The 17,256-nt window shown below is 43.4% G+C and overlaps 1 protein-coding gene across 6 annotated transcripts in view; it reads right to left on the bottom strand.

The window, feature by feature from the left end:
• Window positions 1-17,256, bottom strand: part of slco2a1 (solute carrier organic anion transporter family, member 2A1) — a 344,648-nt gene that overhangs the window by 157,525 nt on the left and 169,867 nt on the right. For 2 of the 6 annotated variants that reach the window (XM_041216217.1, XM_041216234.1), the window contains one exon: window positions 4,356-4,415. The exons of 3 other annotated variants lie outside the window; for them this stretch is intronic. In XM_041216217.1, the coding sequence (XP_041072151.1) occupies window positions 4,356-4,415 (60 nt within the window). Of the gene's footprint in view, window positions 1-4,355; window positions 4,416-6,870; window positions 6,895-17,256 lie in introns of those variants that run through there. One more of the 6 variants, XM_041216261.1, reaches the window with a different exon arrangement.

The following is a 17,256-nucleotide window of genomic DNA, read 5'->3' as shown; positions in this document are numbered from 1 at the left end:
GAGGATAAGGCCATTCCACCAATAGCATCAGCAAGAATACAATGTTGGGCTCTGATATTATCTACGTACGAGTATACTTTTATGAACCATCCTGGCTTACACGCAAATGTGGACGCACTCAATCATCTCCCGCCACCAGATAGCATTGTACATGCCCCTGTTCCATAAGAAGTTGTGTTATTACTGAATTTCTTGGATTCTTTCGCCTGTGTGTGTGAAGCAAATTAGAAATTGGACAGAGATCCAACATTGTTGAAAGTCAGAGACTTCATTTTGTAAGGATGGTCAAATTCACCTGTATCTGAAGAGATGAGACCATTCCATGCCAGAAACACAGAGTTAAGCTGTCAAGATGCAATTTTGTTGTGGGGATCAAGAGTTGTCATCCCATCACAAGTCAGAGAACCACTCTTAACAGAGCTCCACAGTGCGCATCCAGGCATATCAAAGGTGAAAATGCTTGTGTGAAGCTCTGTCTGGTGTCCAGGCATTGACAGTGACATTGAAAGCATGGTCAAGCACTGTCTCCACTGTCAGCAACAACAGTGACCTGGCTGACCCTGGGTTAGACTACATATCAATTTCATAAGGACCATTCTTGGGTACCATGTTTTTGTTAATTTTGGATGCACGTACTAAATGGATGGATGTATACAAAGTCAAATCGCCAACCTTGACTGCAATTATCTAGAAGCAGTATCACTGTTTTGGATTACAAAGCTTACCTGATATTGTCATTTCTGATAATGGTACAGCCTTTACCAGCATAGAGTTTCAGAAATTCATGAATCAGAATAGAATCAGACATATTAAAACAGCCCCTTACTATCCCTCATCAAATGGTTTAGCCAAGAAAGCTGTATAAAGCCTGGTATGAAACAGTTATCAGGTGGTATTCTAAAATCTTGGCTTTCCCACTTTCTTCTCAGTTATTGTACAACATCACATTGGACTACAGGTTCAACACCATTTGAATTATTGATGAAGTGCCATTTATGTACACGGTTAAGCTTGGTTTTTCCAAATTTAGAGGAGAAGGTAGAGCAGTCAGAGTAATTAAAAATTGAACCACGATATGCATAGCAAAGCTTCAGTGTAGGTGACCCGGTATTCATGCAAAATTTCAGGAGTGGACCTTGTTGGGTTTCTGGGGCCAATGCCTCAGAGTCTGGTCCATTATCTTTCCAAATATAAGTGGAAGATAGAATTGTTCATAAGCATGTAAATAATATTTGTGCTAGAGAAACATTCCAACAACCAACTATTCCACCTGTTATTAACATTGAACCATCAATGCCTGAGATGATAGATTGATCTAAAATAGACATGCCTGATGTCTCTGTGGAGTTGCCAAACCCAGAACTGCCACTTTCTAATGATGTGTCTCGTGCTACAATTCCAGATCCTGTCAATCCAGTTCAGGAACCTCAAGTGGTAGAGCTATGTGCTCTAGCTGTATAAGGAGAACACCCCAGAGACTTGATCTTTAATCACCGTAAGTTGTATATGTGTATATGTTATTGGATATTCAGATATTTCCTTGAAATTGTAAAAAACAAATGGGGAGGAAATGTAGTAACTGAAGGTATAGCCTCTCCTGCTGCCTATCAGGGGTTACATGATGTTCTGGGAGTCTCCAACCAATGAGCCCCAAATACAGGCAATCGGGAGTGGGGCTTCCTGATGAGAGTCTCCTCTGTAATAAAGTTTATCCGTTTCTTGTTGAAATCTGTCCGCTTCATCGAGTCATTACAGATGGGTTTTAGGCTGTAGAAAGGAGGAGGGGAGAAAGAACAAAAGGGAAGGTCTGGGAAAAGGTAGAGGGTGGGACAGATTAACTTACAACAATGTCATGGATCAAAAAACAAAGGGAGTAGTAATGGCTGTAGTAAAGAAACAAAGCTTTGTCCAGAGTGAGTGTGAATGGCAGAATAGTGAACAGCTCTGTCCAAAAGCAAAACAACATGAAAAACAGGATTCAAACCGGCACATGACAATAAGTCAGAATCAAAATGGAGGACAGAGTTCTCATCTCTGAAATTGTTGACCTCAATGTTGAGTCTAGAAGGCTGCAAAATGTCTAATTGAAAGATGATGTGTACATTGAGCTTCACTGAATACTGCAGCAGGTCAAGGACAGAAATGTGAGTGTGAGGGCAGATGAATTAAAATGTCAAGTAACCTGAAGTTGGGATCACACTTACAGACAGATTGGAGGTCACCCAGTCTGCATTTGGCCTCCCCAGTGTAGAGACTGCATTATGAGCAGCAAATACAATGGACTAATTTGAAAAACATTGTACATCGCTTTAACAATTCCCCATTTCCCAACCTTAACCGCCCCTTCTTCACTATGGATGTCCAATCCCTCTACACCTCCATCCCCCACCAGGATGGTCTGAGGGGTCTCCACTTCATCCTTGAACAGAGGCCCAAAAAATCCCCATCCACCACCACTTTCCTCCTTCTGGCTGAACTTGTTCTCTCACTGAATAATTTCTCCTTAAACTTGTCTCACTTCCTCAAATAAAAGTTATGCCTGTCTTTTTGTGGGGTATCTGGAACACTCCTTATTCCAGTTCTACAAAGACCCCTTCCCACAACCCTTTTGCCAGCACATCGATGACTGTATCAGTGGCAGTTTGTACTCTGGTCAGGAACTGGAAAAATTTTGCTTCCAATTTCCACCCCTCTCTCTCCTTCTCATGGTCCATTCTGAACTTGATTTCCCTTTCTTAACTTTTCTGCCTCCATTTCAAGGGTAAGCTGCCTATTAACATTAAGTACAAGTTCACTGACTCCCCAGTTACCTTGACTACACCCCCCCCCCCCCACCCCGCCCCCCCTGCACCCTGCTTCCTGTAAGGACTCCCTTCCATTCTCCCAGATCCTCTGTCTCCATCACGTCTGTTCTGATGATGCTACCTTCCACAACGGCACTTCCGACATGCTTTCCTTTTTCCTGAACCGGGGATTCCACCCACCGACCCCCCCCCACACCCCCACATTGTGATTGTCAGGGCCCTCAACTGTGTCTGACCCATTTCCCATACATCCGCCGTCACCCTTCTCCTCCCTCCCCGATAGGGCTCCCCATGTCCTCACTTTCCACCCCACCAGCCTCCGTACTCAAAGGATTATCCTCCATCACTTTTACCAAACTCCACCATCAAATACATCTTCATCCCCCTCACCTGTCAGCATTCTGAAGGGGCCCTACCTTCCATGACACTCTGGTCCACTCCTCTTTCACCCCCAACACCTCATCCACTTCTCACAGCACCTACCCATGCAATCACAGGAGGTGTAACACCTGGCCCTTTACTTCGTCCCACCTCACTGTCCAAGGACCTAAACACTCCTAACAGGTGTAGCAGTGATTTACTTGTCCTTCTTTCAATTTAGTCTACTGTATTCACTGCTCACTATGTGGCTCCTCTATACTGGGAGGACCAAATGCAGTCTAGGTGACCACTTTGTGGAACACCTTTGCTCAGTCTGTCAGTACGACCCCGAGCTTCAGGTTATTTGCTATTTCAATTTAGCATCTTGCTCTCATGCTCACATTTTTGTCCTTGGCCAGCTACAGTGTTCTAGTGCAGCTGAATGCAAGCTGGAAGAACAGCACCTCATCTTCCGATTAGGCACTTTACAGCTTTCTTGAGTCAGCATCAAGTTAAACAAGTTCAGACAATGAACTCTATTCTCCGTTTTGATTCTATTTTTTGGCATATGCCGATCTGAGTCTTGTTTTTGTTTTTTTTTTGCTTTCAGACAGAACGTTATTTGGGCATTTACACTCGCTCTGGACAAATACATTGTTTCTTTACTAAAAACATTCCCATTCTCTTTGCCTTTTGTTTCATGACATCTTTGCCATTTAATATCTCCCACCTTCTCTACACTATCCCAGGCCTTCCCTTTTGTTCTTCCTTCCCCCACCTCCTCTTTGTATGGCATAAAACTTATCATATTTTCTTCAGTTCTGAAGAAGAGTCACATTTGACTTGGGTGGGATTTTCCAGCCCCAACACCAGCAGGCATCAAGAGGAGCAAATCTACCAGCAAATTCCAGAGAAATGTAAAAATAAAAGAGCAGTAAAAGTTGGGGACATTAATCATCCAGGTATAGGAAAAAACTGAGTAAATAGCAAGTATGGTGAAAAATTCTTAAAATGTGTAATAAACTTCCATGTTTCTAACTCGGTAAGAAAGGAAGCAATGCTGTATCTAGTTCTGGAGAATGAAGGAGGACAGTGGAGTAATTTTTGCACTAGGTAATAGTTGGGTAGGTGATCGTAATAGAACAAGATTTAAAGTAGTTATGAACAGGGACAGAGAAAATCAAAAAATACCTAACTGAAAGCAGAAAAAGACCAGAAAAGGCTCAAAATAATTTGAAGGTCTGGCAGCGTCTGTGGAGAGAAAAAATGAAGTTAACATTTCAGGTCTGTAACCTTTCATCAAAGCTGGGAAAATATATAAATGTAAAGTCATAGAGACATTATGGCACAGAAGGAAGATTTTTGGCCCACTGAGTCCATGATGGCTCTCTGTAGAACAATCCAGCCAGTTCAAACCCCTGCTCTAAGCCCTGCAAATGTATTTCTTTTTGAAATCATTAATCATCTCCACTTCCTTTACCAGTTTCAGGTCATTACCAGTTGCTGTGCAAAAATGTTCTTCCTCGCATTCACCCCTACAACTCTTGCCCAAAATCTTTAATATGTGTCTTTTGGTCTTTGTCAGCTAATGGAGCAAGTCTTCCTTGTGTACACTATCTAAACCTTCCATCATCTTGTACAGCTCTATTAAATATCCGCTCAGTCTCCTTTCTTCCAACCTAACGGGATAAAATCCATTTTTTTGTGACTATGTGTGCTGTATAAGCTGTAGAGATTGTAATGTTTAAAGTAAAGGATGTTCCGATGCTTGGTTCCCACCTCATAACAAGGGTGGGACCCTCTGAGAAAGTTTTGATAGGTCACCAAGGTCAGTTCACAGGTCAATGAAGAGCAGTTCAAGGGTGAGTTAGTTGTCAGGCAGAGTTAGTCAGGGGCAGTCAGAAAAGAATGTGGCTAGCTCCACACAGCTGAAGTGCTGTTGTTAGATCTGAGGAGCTAAGTTGGCAGGCTCCAGGTAGAGAGGGCAAGGAGTAAGCCCTGGAGAGCTGACATTAAGCCAGTAATTAAGGGCTGGAGTGCAGACTCAGGAATCCAGGGGAACATAGCCTCGGGAGATGAGACTGAAACTTTGGAAGATATGCCATTGTTGAGGCCGAGTGAGTTGAAGCAGCTTTGAGGGAATTCTGAGACTAGATCTTTGAAAGTAAGACTGGAATCCCTCGTGAGAGAGATAGAGTTCCAAAGACATTGGTTGACTCACAAGTGTTTACTAGCATCTGGGTGGGTTGCTGATAAATCTGTGGGATCTGTCTTGTGGCATTCACCATTTATCGTGCAGTGTGGTGTGTCTGAATACAGTTTTTCTGTTAATTCATGTTTACCTCATATTAACTCTGAATGTTAGAGTATAAGATAGATATTGTAAACTGTTTCATCTTTCTGACCTTGTAAAGCTTATTTTGTTTGTTCAAAACCTGTGGACTCTTATGGCTTTATTCTCTTAGTGAATGTCTTGAATCTCAATATTTGTTTATTTTAAACAAAAAGTTACTGGTCCCTAACCAGATCTTACCAAAAACTTGGGGATCTGCTCTAGAATCATAACACAACCTTGAACTAAAATCCCTTATCCCTAAAACCAATCTGGTAAATCCTGTCTGCACCATCTCAAGGACCTTAACATCCTTACCAGAGCTTTATAAAGGCTCAGCATAACCTCCCTGCATTTGTACTCAATGCCTCTATGCTTTTCTAACAACTCTCTCAATATGTCCTGCCACCTTCAATGATCTATGCAAATGGATCTCAAGGGCCCGCTATCCCTGTACCCTCTTTGGAATGGTGCCATTAAGTCTGTATTGTCTCTCCCTATCTCTTCTGTCAAAATGCATCACCTCACACTTTGCTATTAAATTCCATCTGCAACTTGTCTGCCCTTTCTGTTCACTTTTCTGTGGCCAGGATTTTACAGCCCTGCTGCAGTGTGTCTCCACCTAGTGGATATGGCGAGCTATTTAAACCTCCATTCAGTTCAGTGGACCATAATATTCTGCCGAGTGGGAGTTAAATTCTGGCCTGTGTATTAATGCAGTCTGTGAGAATCAAGTCAGTGATTCCTAAACTTTTTCTCAGTGCGATTACATTTTAATGCCTCAGACTTGGTATGACTCTGGGGATGCGGTTAGCTTCCTGAGTGTGGGGGATTCTGAGCAGGGGGGAGGGTGATTAGCACCTGAGTGGGGACTGGGGTGGGGGGGGACAGTGGGGGTTAACTTCAGCTCCTCAGCAGGAAGGGTAGAAGTTCAGCAGAGTGGGAATTGTTTAAACTGTAGGGATTTTCATTTAGATAACAGCAAACACCTACCTTTTCACAGGCTTTCTTTTTGCAGCTGGAATCTGTTAGGCCACGCCCACCATTAGAGAAACACAAGGGTCTAAAGGGGCTTCGCAGCTGTTAGAATTCAGTCCAAGCTCAATTGCAGCCAGTTCTGCTTCGGAGCTCGCAAACCTAAAATCTTGTCTCGCGACCCCACTGGGGGTAACGGCCCACAGTTTGGAAAGCCCTACAACAGGACATGTACTTCAAGCGGATTAATTAACAGGGTTATGAGGGAAAATTTGGAGTGTTGAACTAAATTGGACAGCACATTCAAAGAACCAGCATAGACATGATGGGCTGAATGACCTCCTTCTGTGACTTATGTGCCTGACAGAGAATAGTGGTTACAGGAGATTTGTTATTCACCTTCCTGGACATAGAATGGTGTAGGAAGATCTGAAAATAGAAGGGAATAAGAGAGGGAAAAATATTTAAGTTTGTGCATTAACCATATTCCAACTTCTCAGTTGTTAGCCAAAGAATACACAGGAACAATTTTTCTCCCCACCAGAAATGATCTGTCTGATATCTTTTGTCCCCAGTGATGCGGTTAATTCAGAGTCAATCACTATCATCAACAGTGACTAACTGAAAATTCCAAAACTTTAAAGATGATGAACTGCTTGCAAAAGCCATTAGAAATCTGTGTAATCCCAGGAAAACACATTTGGGTGCATTGGCTATCCTCTACCATCAGAACAGAGACAGAGCTAAGAAAGGCAGGGCTTCCCAAACTATGGGCTGTGACCCCCAGTGGGGTCACGAGATGAGATTTTGGGGCCACCAGCTGTAAGGCAGAAATGGTTGCCATGGAGCTCAGACTGAATGCTAACAGCTATGAGACAGACCCCTTTAAATCTCATGTTTTTCTCTAATTGCGGGTGTGGCCTGACAGACTACATTGAGGCCTGATTTGTGCTGCAATAAAAGAGCCTGTGAACAGGTTTGTGTTTGCTATTCTTTTTTAAAAATCCCTGTCATTTAAACAATTCCCACCATGCTGAACTTCTACCGCCACCCTGCTCAGGAGCTAAAGCTAACACCACCCGTCAGGTCATAACCCCCCACCTAGCCCAGAGTCTGAAGCTATGAACCTGCCCCCACTCAGGAGCTGAAGATAACCCACGCCCCCAGCCCCAGCTCAGGAGTTAACCCGTTTCCCCCACTCATGTTGTTCCGTTGTTTAAAAAAGGCTCCAAAAGTAAACCAGGTAATTACAGGCCAGTGAGCCTGATGTCAGTAGTAGGTAAATTATTGAAAGGTGTTCTGAGAGATCAGTTATATAATTATTTGGACAGCCAAGGGCTGATTAAGGATAGTCAGCATGGCTTTGTGCATGGAAGGTAGTGTTTAACGAACCTTGTAGAGTTTTTCGAGGAGATTACCAAGAAAGTAGATGTTGTCTACATGGACTTTAGTAAGGCCTTTGACAAGGTCCCACATGGGAGGTTAGTTCAGAAGGTTCAGACACATGGTATCCATGGAGAGGTTGTAAACTGGATTCGAAATTGGCTGTGTGGGAGAAGACAGACAGTGGTAGTGGATGATTGCTTCTCAGATTGGAGGTCTCATGTTTATCCCTCCTAATCTAAGAGGAAAGAGCCTACTCGCATTTACTCTGTCTATACCCCTCATAATTTTGTAAACTTCTATCAAATCTCCCCTCATTCTATCACACTTCAAGGAATAAAGTCCTAACCTATTTAATCTTTCCCTGTAACTCAGGGCCTCAGGGTGTGCCTCAGGGCTCTGTGCTGGGACCATTGTTGTTTGTTGTCTATATCAATGACTTGGATGATAATGTGGTGAATTGGATCAGCAAGTTTGCTGATGACACTAAGATTGGAGGTGTTGTGGACAGCGAGGAAGGCTTTCAAAGCTTGCAGAGAGATCTGGACCAATTGGAAAAATGGTCCAGAAAATGGCAGATGGAATTTAATGTGGAAAGCTGTGAGGTGTTACATTTGGGAAGGTCAAACCAAGGTAGGACATACACAGTAAATGGTAGGGCACTGAGGAGTGCAGAGGAACAAAGGGATCTGGGAGTTCAGATACATAATTCCCTGAAAGTGGCGGCACAGGTAGACAAGGTTGTAAAGAAAGCTTTTGGCATACTGGCCTTCATAAATCAAAATATTGAGTTGGGATGTTATGGTGAGGTTGTATAGAACATTGGTGAGGCCAACTTTGGAGAATTGTGTGCAGTTCTGGTCGCCTAACTACAGGAAGGATATCAGTAGGATTGAGAGAGTGCAGAGAAGATTTACTAGGATGTTGCCGGGTCTTAAGGAGTTGAGTTACAGGGAAAGATTAAATAGGTTAGGACTTTATTCCTTGAAGTGTGATAGAATGAGGGGAGATTTGATAGAAGTTTACAAAATTATGAGGGGTATAGACAGAGTAAATGCGAGTAGGCTCTTTCCTCTTAGATTAGGAGGGATAAACATGAGAGGACATGGCTTTAATGTGAAAGGGGAAAGGTTTAGTGGGAACATTAGGGGGAACTTCTTCACTCAGAGAGTGGTGAGAGTGTGGAACGAGCTACCATCTGACGTGGTAAATGTGGGCTCACTCTTAAGTTTTAAGAATAAATTGGATATATACATGGATGGGAGAGGTCTGGGGGTAATGGACTAGGTGCAGGTCAATGGGACTAGCGGAATAATATTTCGGCACAGACTAGAAGGGCCAAATGGCCTGTTTTCTGTGCTGTAGTGTTCTATGGTTCAAGAATCTGAAGCACCCCCCACCTCACCTCCCTCCACACGCATACACACTCACAGATACACACACTTACACACACAATCAGGAATTGAAGCTAACCGTGCCCCTAGGGTAACACAGAGTCTGAGGCATTAAGATGGGGTCTCAACAGGAAAAGCAATGTTGTAAAGCAATTGAACAGAGATTTAGCAACAGCATATTGAATAACTTGTAAAATTTTCTCACTAATAACCAAAAGAACAGTGATGGAACATCTGATTTCAATGTATTTTAGAATTACAGGCATAAAAGAAACACACATAACTTTAAATGAAAGTGCTGCTAAATGGAATTAGGTAGGTAGGTCAGGTGTTTCTCATGGGTCAGTGCAGACTCGATGGGCCGAAGGGCCTCTTCTGCACTGTGATTCTGTGGACTTGTATTTCACGAGTTGTATGTAGCACTTTTCATGAGTGCTACAGAACTCAAAATAAGGGGATAAGATAAAGACTGAGACTGGGTAAACAAAATTCCTGCTTCCCTCACATCAGCTCAACTCTATACAAGATACCGACTGACTCACTTCCTGACTTCCTGGGTGGAGTTTAATCTAAAGCAGCTTGTAGCTTTGGATATGAACTGTAGTGTAAGGTTAACGTGGAACCGAGTACAGTATCGCTCACACAACGTATGACCTGCACTTAGGGGTTAGTCTAGTGTTGGACAGAGTTGTGTGCACAAGCAAGCATGGAAACAGCTCCTAGCTTGAACACTTTACTGTATATAGGTACATAGTTCCTGTAGTTAATAAACACATACAGTTAACCTACTTAAGGCAACGAAGACTTATTAAGACCCATTGAATGGTATCCAACACCCTACAACAAAACTAGGAAAACTGTGAGCACGTTGCAATCCAGATCCAAACCACTGACTCCTATGTTTAACTCAAGCTTCTGTACAACCACTTGGGATTAAAATATGTTAATCAGAGCGATATTTTAATTGACTTTTCAATTTAACGGTGCCTCCATAGGATTCCAGGCCTTACTGAAACACGCCATTGAAAACAAGATGAGAAGGAGATACTGTCCTAAATACTCAGTACACACAGCTGCTTCCACACCAGCTCATGGGAAAGGTTTATTCTCAGTCCATTCACTCCGAGATTTCTTTTGACACTTTGGAGGTTTTCTCAATTGCATCAGAATGTCACATGACATGTTTCTCACATACTCTCACTCTCCCTTGCAAACACTCAGACACTCTCATACATACAGACTCCCTCTCATTCTCAGACACTCACTCACACTGTCTCTCGCATTCTCTCTCACTCACATATGATGGAATTTTCCCATGCCCCCTGTGGTGGGTTTAATGGCAGGCAGGGGGGAGAATGCAGGAGGTCCAAAAATTGATTTCCTGCCAGCATAAAATTATGGCGGGATCTTCCACTCCTGGCCGCTACGGCTGGTCCCAATTCCTGCCTGAGGCCAGCATGAAACCAGTTTGCATCCCAAAAAGCACCCCCCCCCCACCCCCGCCCCCCACCCCCAGTCCCGGCTCTGCCACACACCCAATCACCTGCGCCACCAGTGGGAAATCAAGCCAGTCCAGAAAACGTCCAGACCAACGTGGTGGGCGCTTATCGAGATTTACCTGAAGGAGGCCTGGGGTTGTGTCTGGAGTTTGGGATGGAGGCCTCCAGCAACTGTGAACCTTGGAACACACAGCAGTGGGTGGGGGGAATATCAGGTGGATCTTGCAACTTTAGTGTCTTCGAGGAGGTCCATCTTTTTTCTTCAATGGTGGGTCAGTTATGTCTGGGCACCTTTAAAAATGGCGCCCGTATATGACGACAGGGCTCGAGTCACCCAGCCTGCCCTGCCACGCGAAAGGTCAGGAAACCCCCGACTACATAATTAATGAGGTTGGGGTCACGTGATATGGCGTGACTTCCCAGCAGCCTCTGCAGTGGGAAACTGTCCCCGTCCCAGCCATAGTACTTCATCCCCAAAGGAAGAATTCCAACCATGGACTCTGTTCCATTGATTTATTTATCCAAACAGACTCTCAAATAAACTGGCCATGTCTCATAAGTGTACAACAGATGGGAAGGATAACCACTCCATATACCTGCACTTTTGTTGAGAGACTAATTGCTCATCACTCCCAGTTTTTTGTAGCCTGTCAAAGTTGCCATGTCAGCGCAGGTTTTACATCGTCTGCACTCCACCCCCGAGCTGCACCCTGGGCCATGTGCCACCGTGTTCCGAGGCTGGTGCTGCTGCCGACATCACCAGAGGCCAAGACTGTGGGGAGAGAGCAAGGCCCAAGATCCAGGAGCAGCAGTGCAGGGCAGGCCAGAGGGCTCAGTCCATCTGAGGCAATCACCACCATTTGGGGCAGTGCCATGACGGCTTAGGACAGGAAGCTGCCAATTGCAATTGGGTGAAGTGAGAGTAACTCGGGGGATGTTGGGAGAGAGCAGCACCTCCAGCAACATCCGTGGCCCAAGACCAGGGCTCACCTCCTGTAAACTGTCAGGAAGCGGTCCAAGCTCCAAGCCCAGGTGCAGCCTTGGATTGGGAATTGGCCAGAGCCTCAGGTTGTTGAGTTACTACCTGGGCTGGGAGAGAGGATGAGGAGGATGGGGGTGAGACAGAGTGGGAAAGGGGGAAGTGAGAGAGAGATACAGACAGACAGAGACAGAGTAGGAAAGGAGAGCGAGGGAGACACAGACATGTAGAGTGGGAAAGTAGAGAGAGAGAGAGACAGACAGACATAGAGAGTGGGAAAGGAAAGATTGAGAGAGAGACAGACAGAGACAGATTGGGAAAGGGGATTGAGAGAGAGAGAGAGGATCAGAGTGGGAAAGAAGGGAGTGAGAGAGAGATAGTGGGAAAGAAAAGCAAGCAAAAGGTTGAGCTGAGTTTCAGAAGTGTTGTGGGTGAGACACAGAAGCTGTGATACTCAGGGTTGATTGAGTGGTTTTGTGCTGTTTAATTTGAATGTCTATCGTATTTCTGTTATATTCAGTGATTTATTTTATTTTGTAAGTTATTCTAGCTAGGATTGCACAGTGCAATCCAGAAATGTCCAAAGAAACCTAACTCTGGCTTTAACATTGATTCCTATTTAAACACAGGATTCACTGAAGGTTTCGCTTAAAGTCATGCTTTTCAAGAACGCAACCATAACTTTAAGTGAGGACCTACTGTAACCACAATGAACAGCTAAAGACCAGTATCTACCTTCTATGGCAGTCCTCCCCAAACTTTTTCTTGGTGTTATCCCATTTTAATGCCTCAGACTTTGTGTGACCCTGGGGGTGCGGTTAGTCTCAACTCCTGAGTGTGGGGAGGGGTGCGGGTGGTGTGGCTTCAGATTCTGAGCGGGGGAGAACGTTAGCTCCTGGGGGTGGAGTTATCTTCAGTTCCTTAGCGGAACCATGGGGTGGAGGGGGGTGGGGGAGGGTCACAGGGGGAGGGGGAAGAAGCACAGTCGTCCCTAGGTAATGGCAAATCTGGGTGACTGCAGCAGAGACCTGGCGCTTCAACATCACAATGTGAGATGTAATGCTTCGCACCCATCAGAGTGTGCATGTGTATTGCGAACGTGTTCTTACATTTAAAAAATCCACTGAGGGTAGTGAGAGCAGGCTGTGAGGGATAAATATTGGCCTGGACACCAGGAATAAATTCCCTGCTGTTCATCAAAATAGTGTCATGAAATCTTTTACGTCCACTTGAGAGAACATGACTTCACTTTAACATCGCATCCAAAAGCTGCCACCTCAGAATTTGCAGCATTCCTTCAGTGCTGCATTGCAGCATCAGCCCAGATGTTTATAATTAAGTCTATTGAGTGGCTGAGCCCACAACCATCTAACTCAGACAAGAGTGCCACCTGAGCCACAGCCGATAGCTTCAGCAAGGACTGAAAATGCACTGTGTATTGAAAGGGAGAAAAAAATCTATTTCAGAGCTATATAAATAACCGAGAACAGGAACCCAATCTGCATTTATATAGCGCCTGTAACTTAGTAAAACACCCAAGATGCTTCACGGGTGTTTTATCAAACAAAATTTGGGATTGAGCCATATTGAGATGTTAGGGGAGGTGACCAAAGTTTGGTCAAAGAGGTAGGTTTTAAGGTGTGACTTAAAGGAGACAGGTGGTGAGGCAGAGATTTAGGGAGAGAATTCCAGAGGTTAGTTCCCAAGCATTTGAAAGCCAGCCACTAACGTTTGAGCAAAGAAAATCATAAATCCCAAGCAGCCTTAAGGAGGTGAGAGACATAGGGATGGGAAAAGACATGGAGGGATTTGAAAATATGGATGAGAGTCTGAAAATTGAGGCATAGCTGGACTGGGAGCCAATGTGGGTCACAAATACAGATGATAGATACAGGAAATGGAATTTAATGGATTGCGGGATTTGGATAAGCTCAAATGGAGGGTGTGAGTTAGGAGGCCAGGAGGAATGCTTTGGAATAGTTGAATCTAGAGGTAACAAGGACATGGATGAGGATTTCAACAACAGATGAGCTGAGGCAGTCATTTATGTAGGTAGAAGTAAGTGGTCTTGGTGATGTGGTCAGAAGTTCAGCTCAGCATCAAATACAAGGAAGATCTTGAGATCGGGATGGGGAAAAGTACTTGCATCTTAAGTAAATCAGCTAAGTAATTTCAAATTTTGGAGAAGCATAAACAAATAAAGTCATGTCTAGTGAATTTGATTGAGTTATCTGAGAGTTGATTATGGTAATGCAGTTGTATATGAACTGCATTTGATAAAGTGCTGCATCACAGGATTGTCAGCAAAATTGAAGCCCTTGGGTTTATAGGGAGTGGTAGCATAGATACCAAAATTGGCTAAGAAACAGAAACAGAGGATGCTTGCTTTTCAAAGGGAATTATGCAGCGTTGTGCCCCAGGAGTTGGTATTAGAACCACTGTTCTTTTTGATATATATTAAAGGCCTGGCCTTCAGCATATAGAGCATAATCTTGCAGATGACATAAAACTTGGAAATGTAGTAGACTGTCAGGACGATATTAGGAGACTTCAGGAGGGTACAGACAGACAGGTGAAATGGACAGACACATGGTAGATGAAATTTAATCCAGAGAAGTGTGAAATGATAATTTTTCAAAGGAAGGAGATGAAACATTTACTAAATGGTACAATTTTAAAGGAATAGTTTGGCCTAGGGGTTCGCATACACAGTTCTTTGTACTGCTGGAAAAGGTGGTGGAAGAAGATTCAATAGTAACATTCAAAAGGGAATTATATATATATACTTGAAAAAACAAGTTTTTCAGGCATATAGGAAAGAGCAGGGGAGTGGGACTAATTTGAATAACTCTTTCAATAAGGCTTGTTAGGCTGAATGCACTCTTTTCTGTGGTGCAAGATTCTATGGATCTATGGAAGCTATTGGATCTTTTAAATAAGTCGGCAAAGGTATTACAAATATATCTCTGGGGCTTGGATCTTTCAGTGTGACTAAGGTGGATGATATTTTTACCTGGTGTCAGGTATGTGATATACTATAGCAATGAATGAAATGCTGAATTCAGACTTCAGCAGGAACATGGTGAAGATCAGAAGCCATGCTTCTGGGCCTGAACTATTCAGATCTACAAGTATATTGAATATAACGTAATAGAAGGGCTCAGATCATGAGACGCAAGATACTGATTAGCCTTTTGAATTCCACTATTGCTTTTGGAGTGCCAACTTGGCCCAGCTGGTCTTATTTATACTGCTGATTCAAAAGATTATAGGTTCAAACTCCCATCCAAATTTGAAGAAATAATCTAGGCTGGCACTTTAGTCTTAGAAATAATTATCCTAATATGAGATATTAAGTTAATGCTGCTTCGGCCAACTGAGTAAGACATGAAAGATCCCATAAAGAACAGAGAACTCTCCTGGTGTTGTGGTCAACAATAATGCTCATCCTCAATCCACATCACAAAGCAGGTTAACTGGTCATTCATTTAACTGCTGTTTGTGGGGTCTTGCTGTGTGAAAATTCACTGCCTTATTCAACTACATAACAACATTGCCTGCAGCTTAGAAAAAGTAATTCATATGAAATGTTTTGCAATATTTCTCAGAATTTGATATGACACAAATCTTTGCTGCTTTTTGCCAGTATTTGACTTGTTCACCTGCATGCATTGAATATGCTGATTGTAGAGAAGTGGGGAATGTGAGTCCCGTGAGCCCTTGGGACACTGTGTGCTCTCAGTCTTAATATGAGAACAAATAATGCACAGTGATGATTTGTTTTATATAGAAATACACAGAAGTTACAATGAGGAAACAGGCCATTCATCTCAACCACTCAATGCTGCCATTTACTACCCTCCATGCAAGTAAAGAGTTCAGACCACATTTCATAGAATTGCAGATAATGCAACACAGAAGGCCATTTGTCCTATTGTGCATGTGCAGTTTCTTTGAAAGACCGATTCAATTAGTTCCATTGCCTGCCCCTTTCTCATTGTCCTATATTTTCTTCCACTGCAAATATTTATCCAATTTCCTGTTGGAAGTTATGACTGAATCTGCATCCATTGCACTTGCTGCTGGTCCTATCCTTTCCTGTTTAAATACTTCTATCATATCACTCCCATAATCTGTCATTCTAATGAAAAAAATCTAAATTTTTCAAGTCTCCTTATTTATATTTCCTCACACCAGGCAGTATCCTAGTGAATCTATGATTAATTGCTCTCCTCATTTATTGGCTAATTGATGCTTTATAACTCATTTGAGGGTTTCATTACTCAATTAAATCAGGCCATCTAATTCATCTTTCCAGTGAAACCTACTGATGCTCCATAACAACAACGAACAACAATATCACCTTGCATTTATATGGAATCTATATAATTAGCCAAAGGCTTCATGGTACTGTAATCAGACAAAAGTGATTGGCAAATCAAAGAAGGAGGTCTTAGGATCTTGGGATCCACACAGTATGATTTGCCCCAGGCCCCACACCTCCCTAAGGTCGGCCCTGGGGAGAAGTTCAGCATGATGGGAATTGTTTAAACCGGAGGCTTTTTTAAAAGAATAGCAAACACCTAACTGTTCACAGGCCTTTTTTTGAATCAGAAATCAGGCCACACCCACCATTAGAGAAAAACATGAGGATTTAAAGGTAACTCACAGCTGTTAGAATTCATTCTGAGCTCCATGGCAACCATTGCTGCCTCAGAACTAGCGATCCTGAAATCTGATCTTCTGCCCTGCTAGGGGTCATGACCTACGGTTTGGGAAACCTTGTACTAAAGAACATGGATGAATTGATAGTACATACATGGCCTGAGACCTGCCATTTCAGAGGTGTGGTTGCAAGGTGATGAAAGCTGGAACCTAAATATTCAACGGTATTTGGAAGGACAGGAAGCTAGGAAAAGATGGTGGTGCAGCTGTGCTAAATTAACAATGACATTAGTACAGCAGTGAGAGGTGACCCTAGTTCTAAAGATCAAGATGTAGAATCAGTTTGGGTAGAGATAAGAAATAACAATGGTAAAAATTCACTTGTGGGAGTAGTTTATAGCCACCACCATCGCACCCCATTGCCTCAAACATAACTACACTATAGTACAGCATATACAGGAAAGAACAATGGGGGCTTGTAAGAGAGATACTGCAATAGTGGATAGGGAGCAGCTGTTCCCCTTAGTCACAAGGGGACATAAATTCAAGGTGAGAGGCAGGAGATTTAGGGGGGGTGTGAGGAAAAACTTTTACCCAGAGGGTGGTGACGGTCTGGAATGCACTGCCTGGGAGGGTGGAGGAGGCAGATTGCCTCGCATCCTTTAAAAAGTACCTGGATGAGCACTGGGCACATCATAACATTCAAGGCTATGGGCCAAGTGCTGGTAAATGGGATTAGGTAGGTAGGTCAAGTGCTTCCCACATGTCGGTGTAGACTTGATGGGCCGAAGGGCCTCTTCTGCACTGTGATTTTGTGAAAAGCATTCATTTAGCTGTCATTTGACAATAATTGCACTCAAAAACA

This window comes from Carcharodon carcharias, chromosome 2 (assembly GCF_017639515.1).
Source record: "Carcharodon carcharias isolate sCarCar2 chromosome 2, sCarCar2.pri, whole genome shotgun sequence".
NCBI classification, from domain to species: Eukaryota; Metazoa; Chordata; class Chondrichthyes; order Lamniformes; family Lamnidae; genus Carcharodon; species Carcharodon carcharias.
The sequence above is the reverse complement of the archived record's forward strand: the minus strand, read 5'-3'. Positions and strand labels throughout refer to the sequence as shown.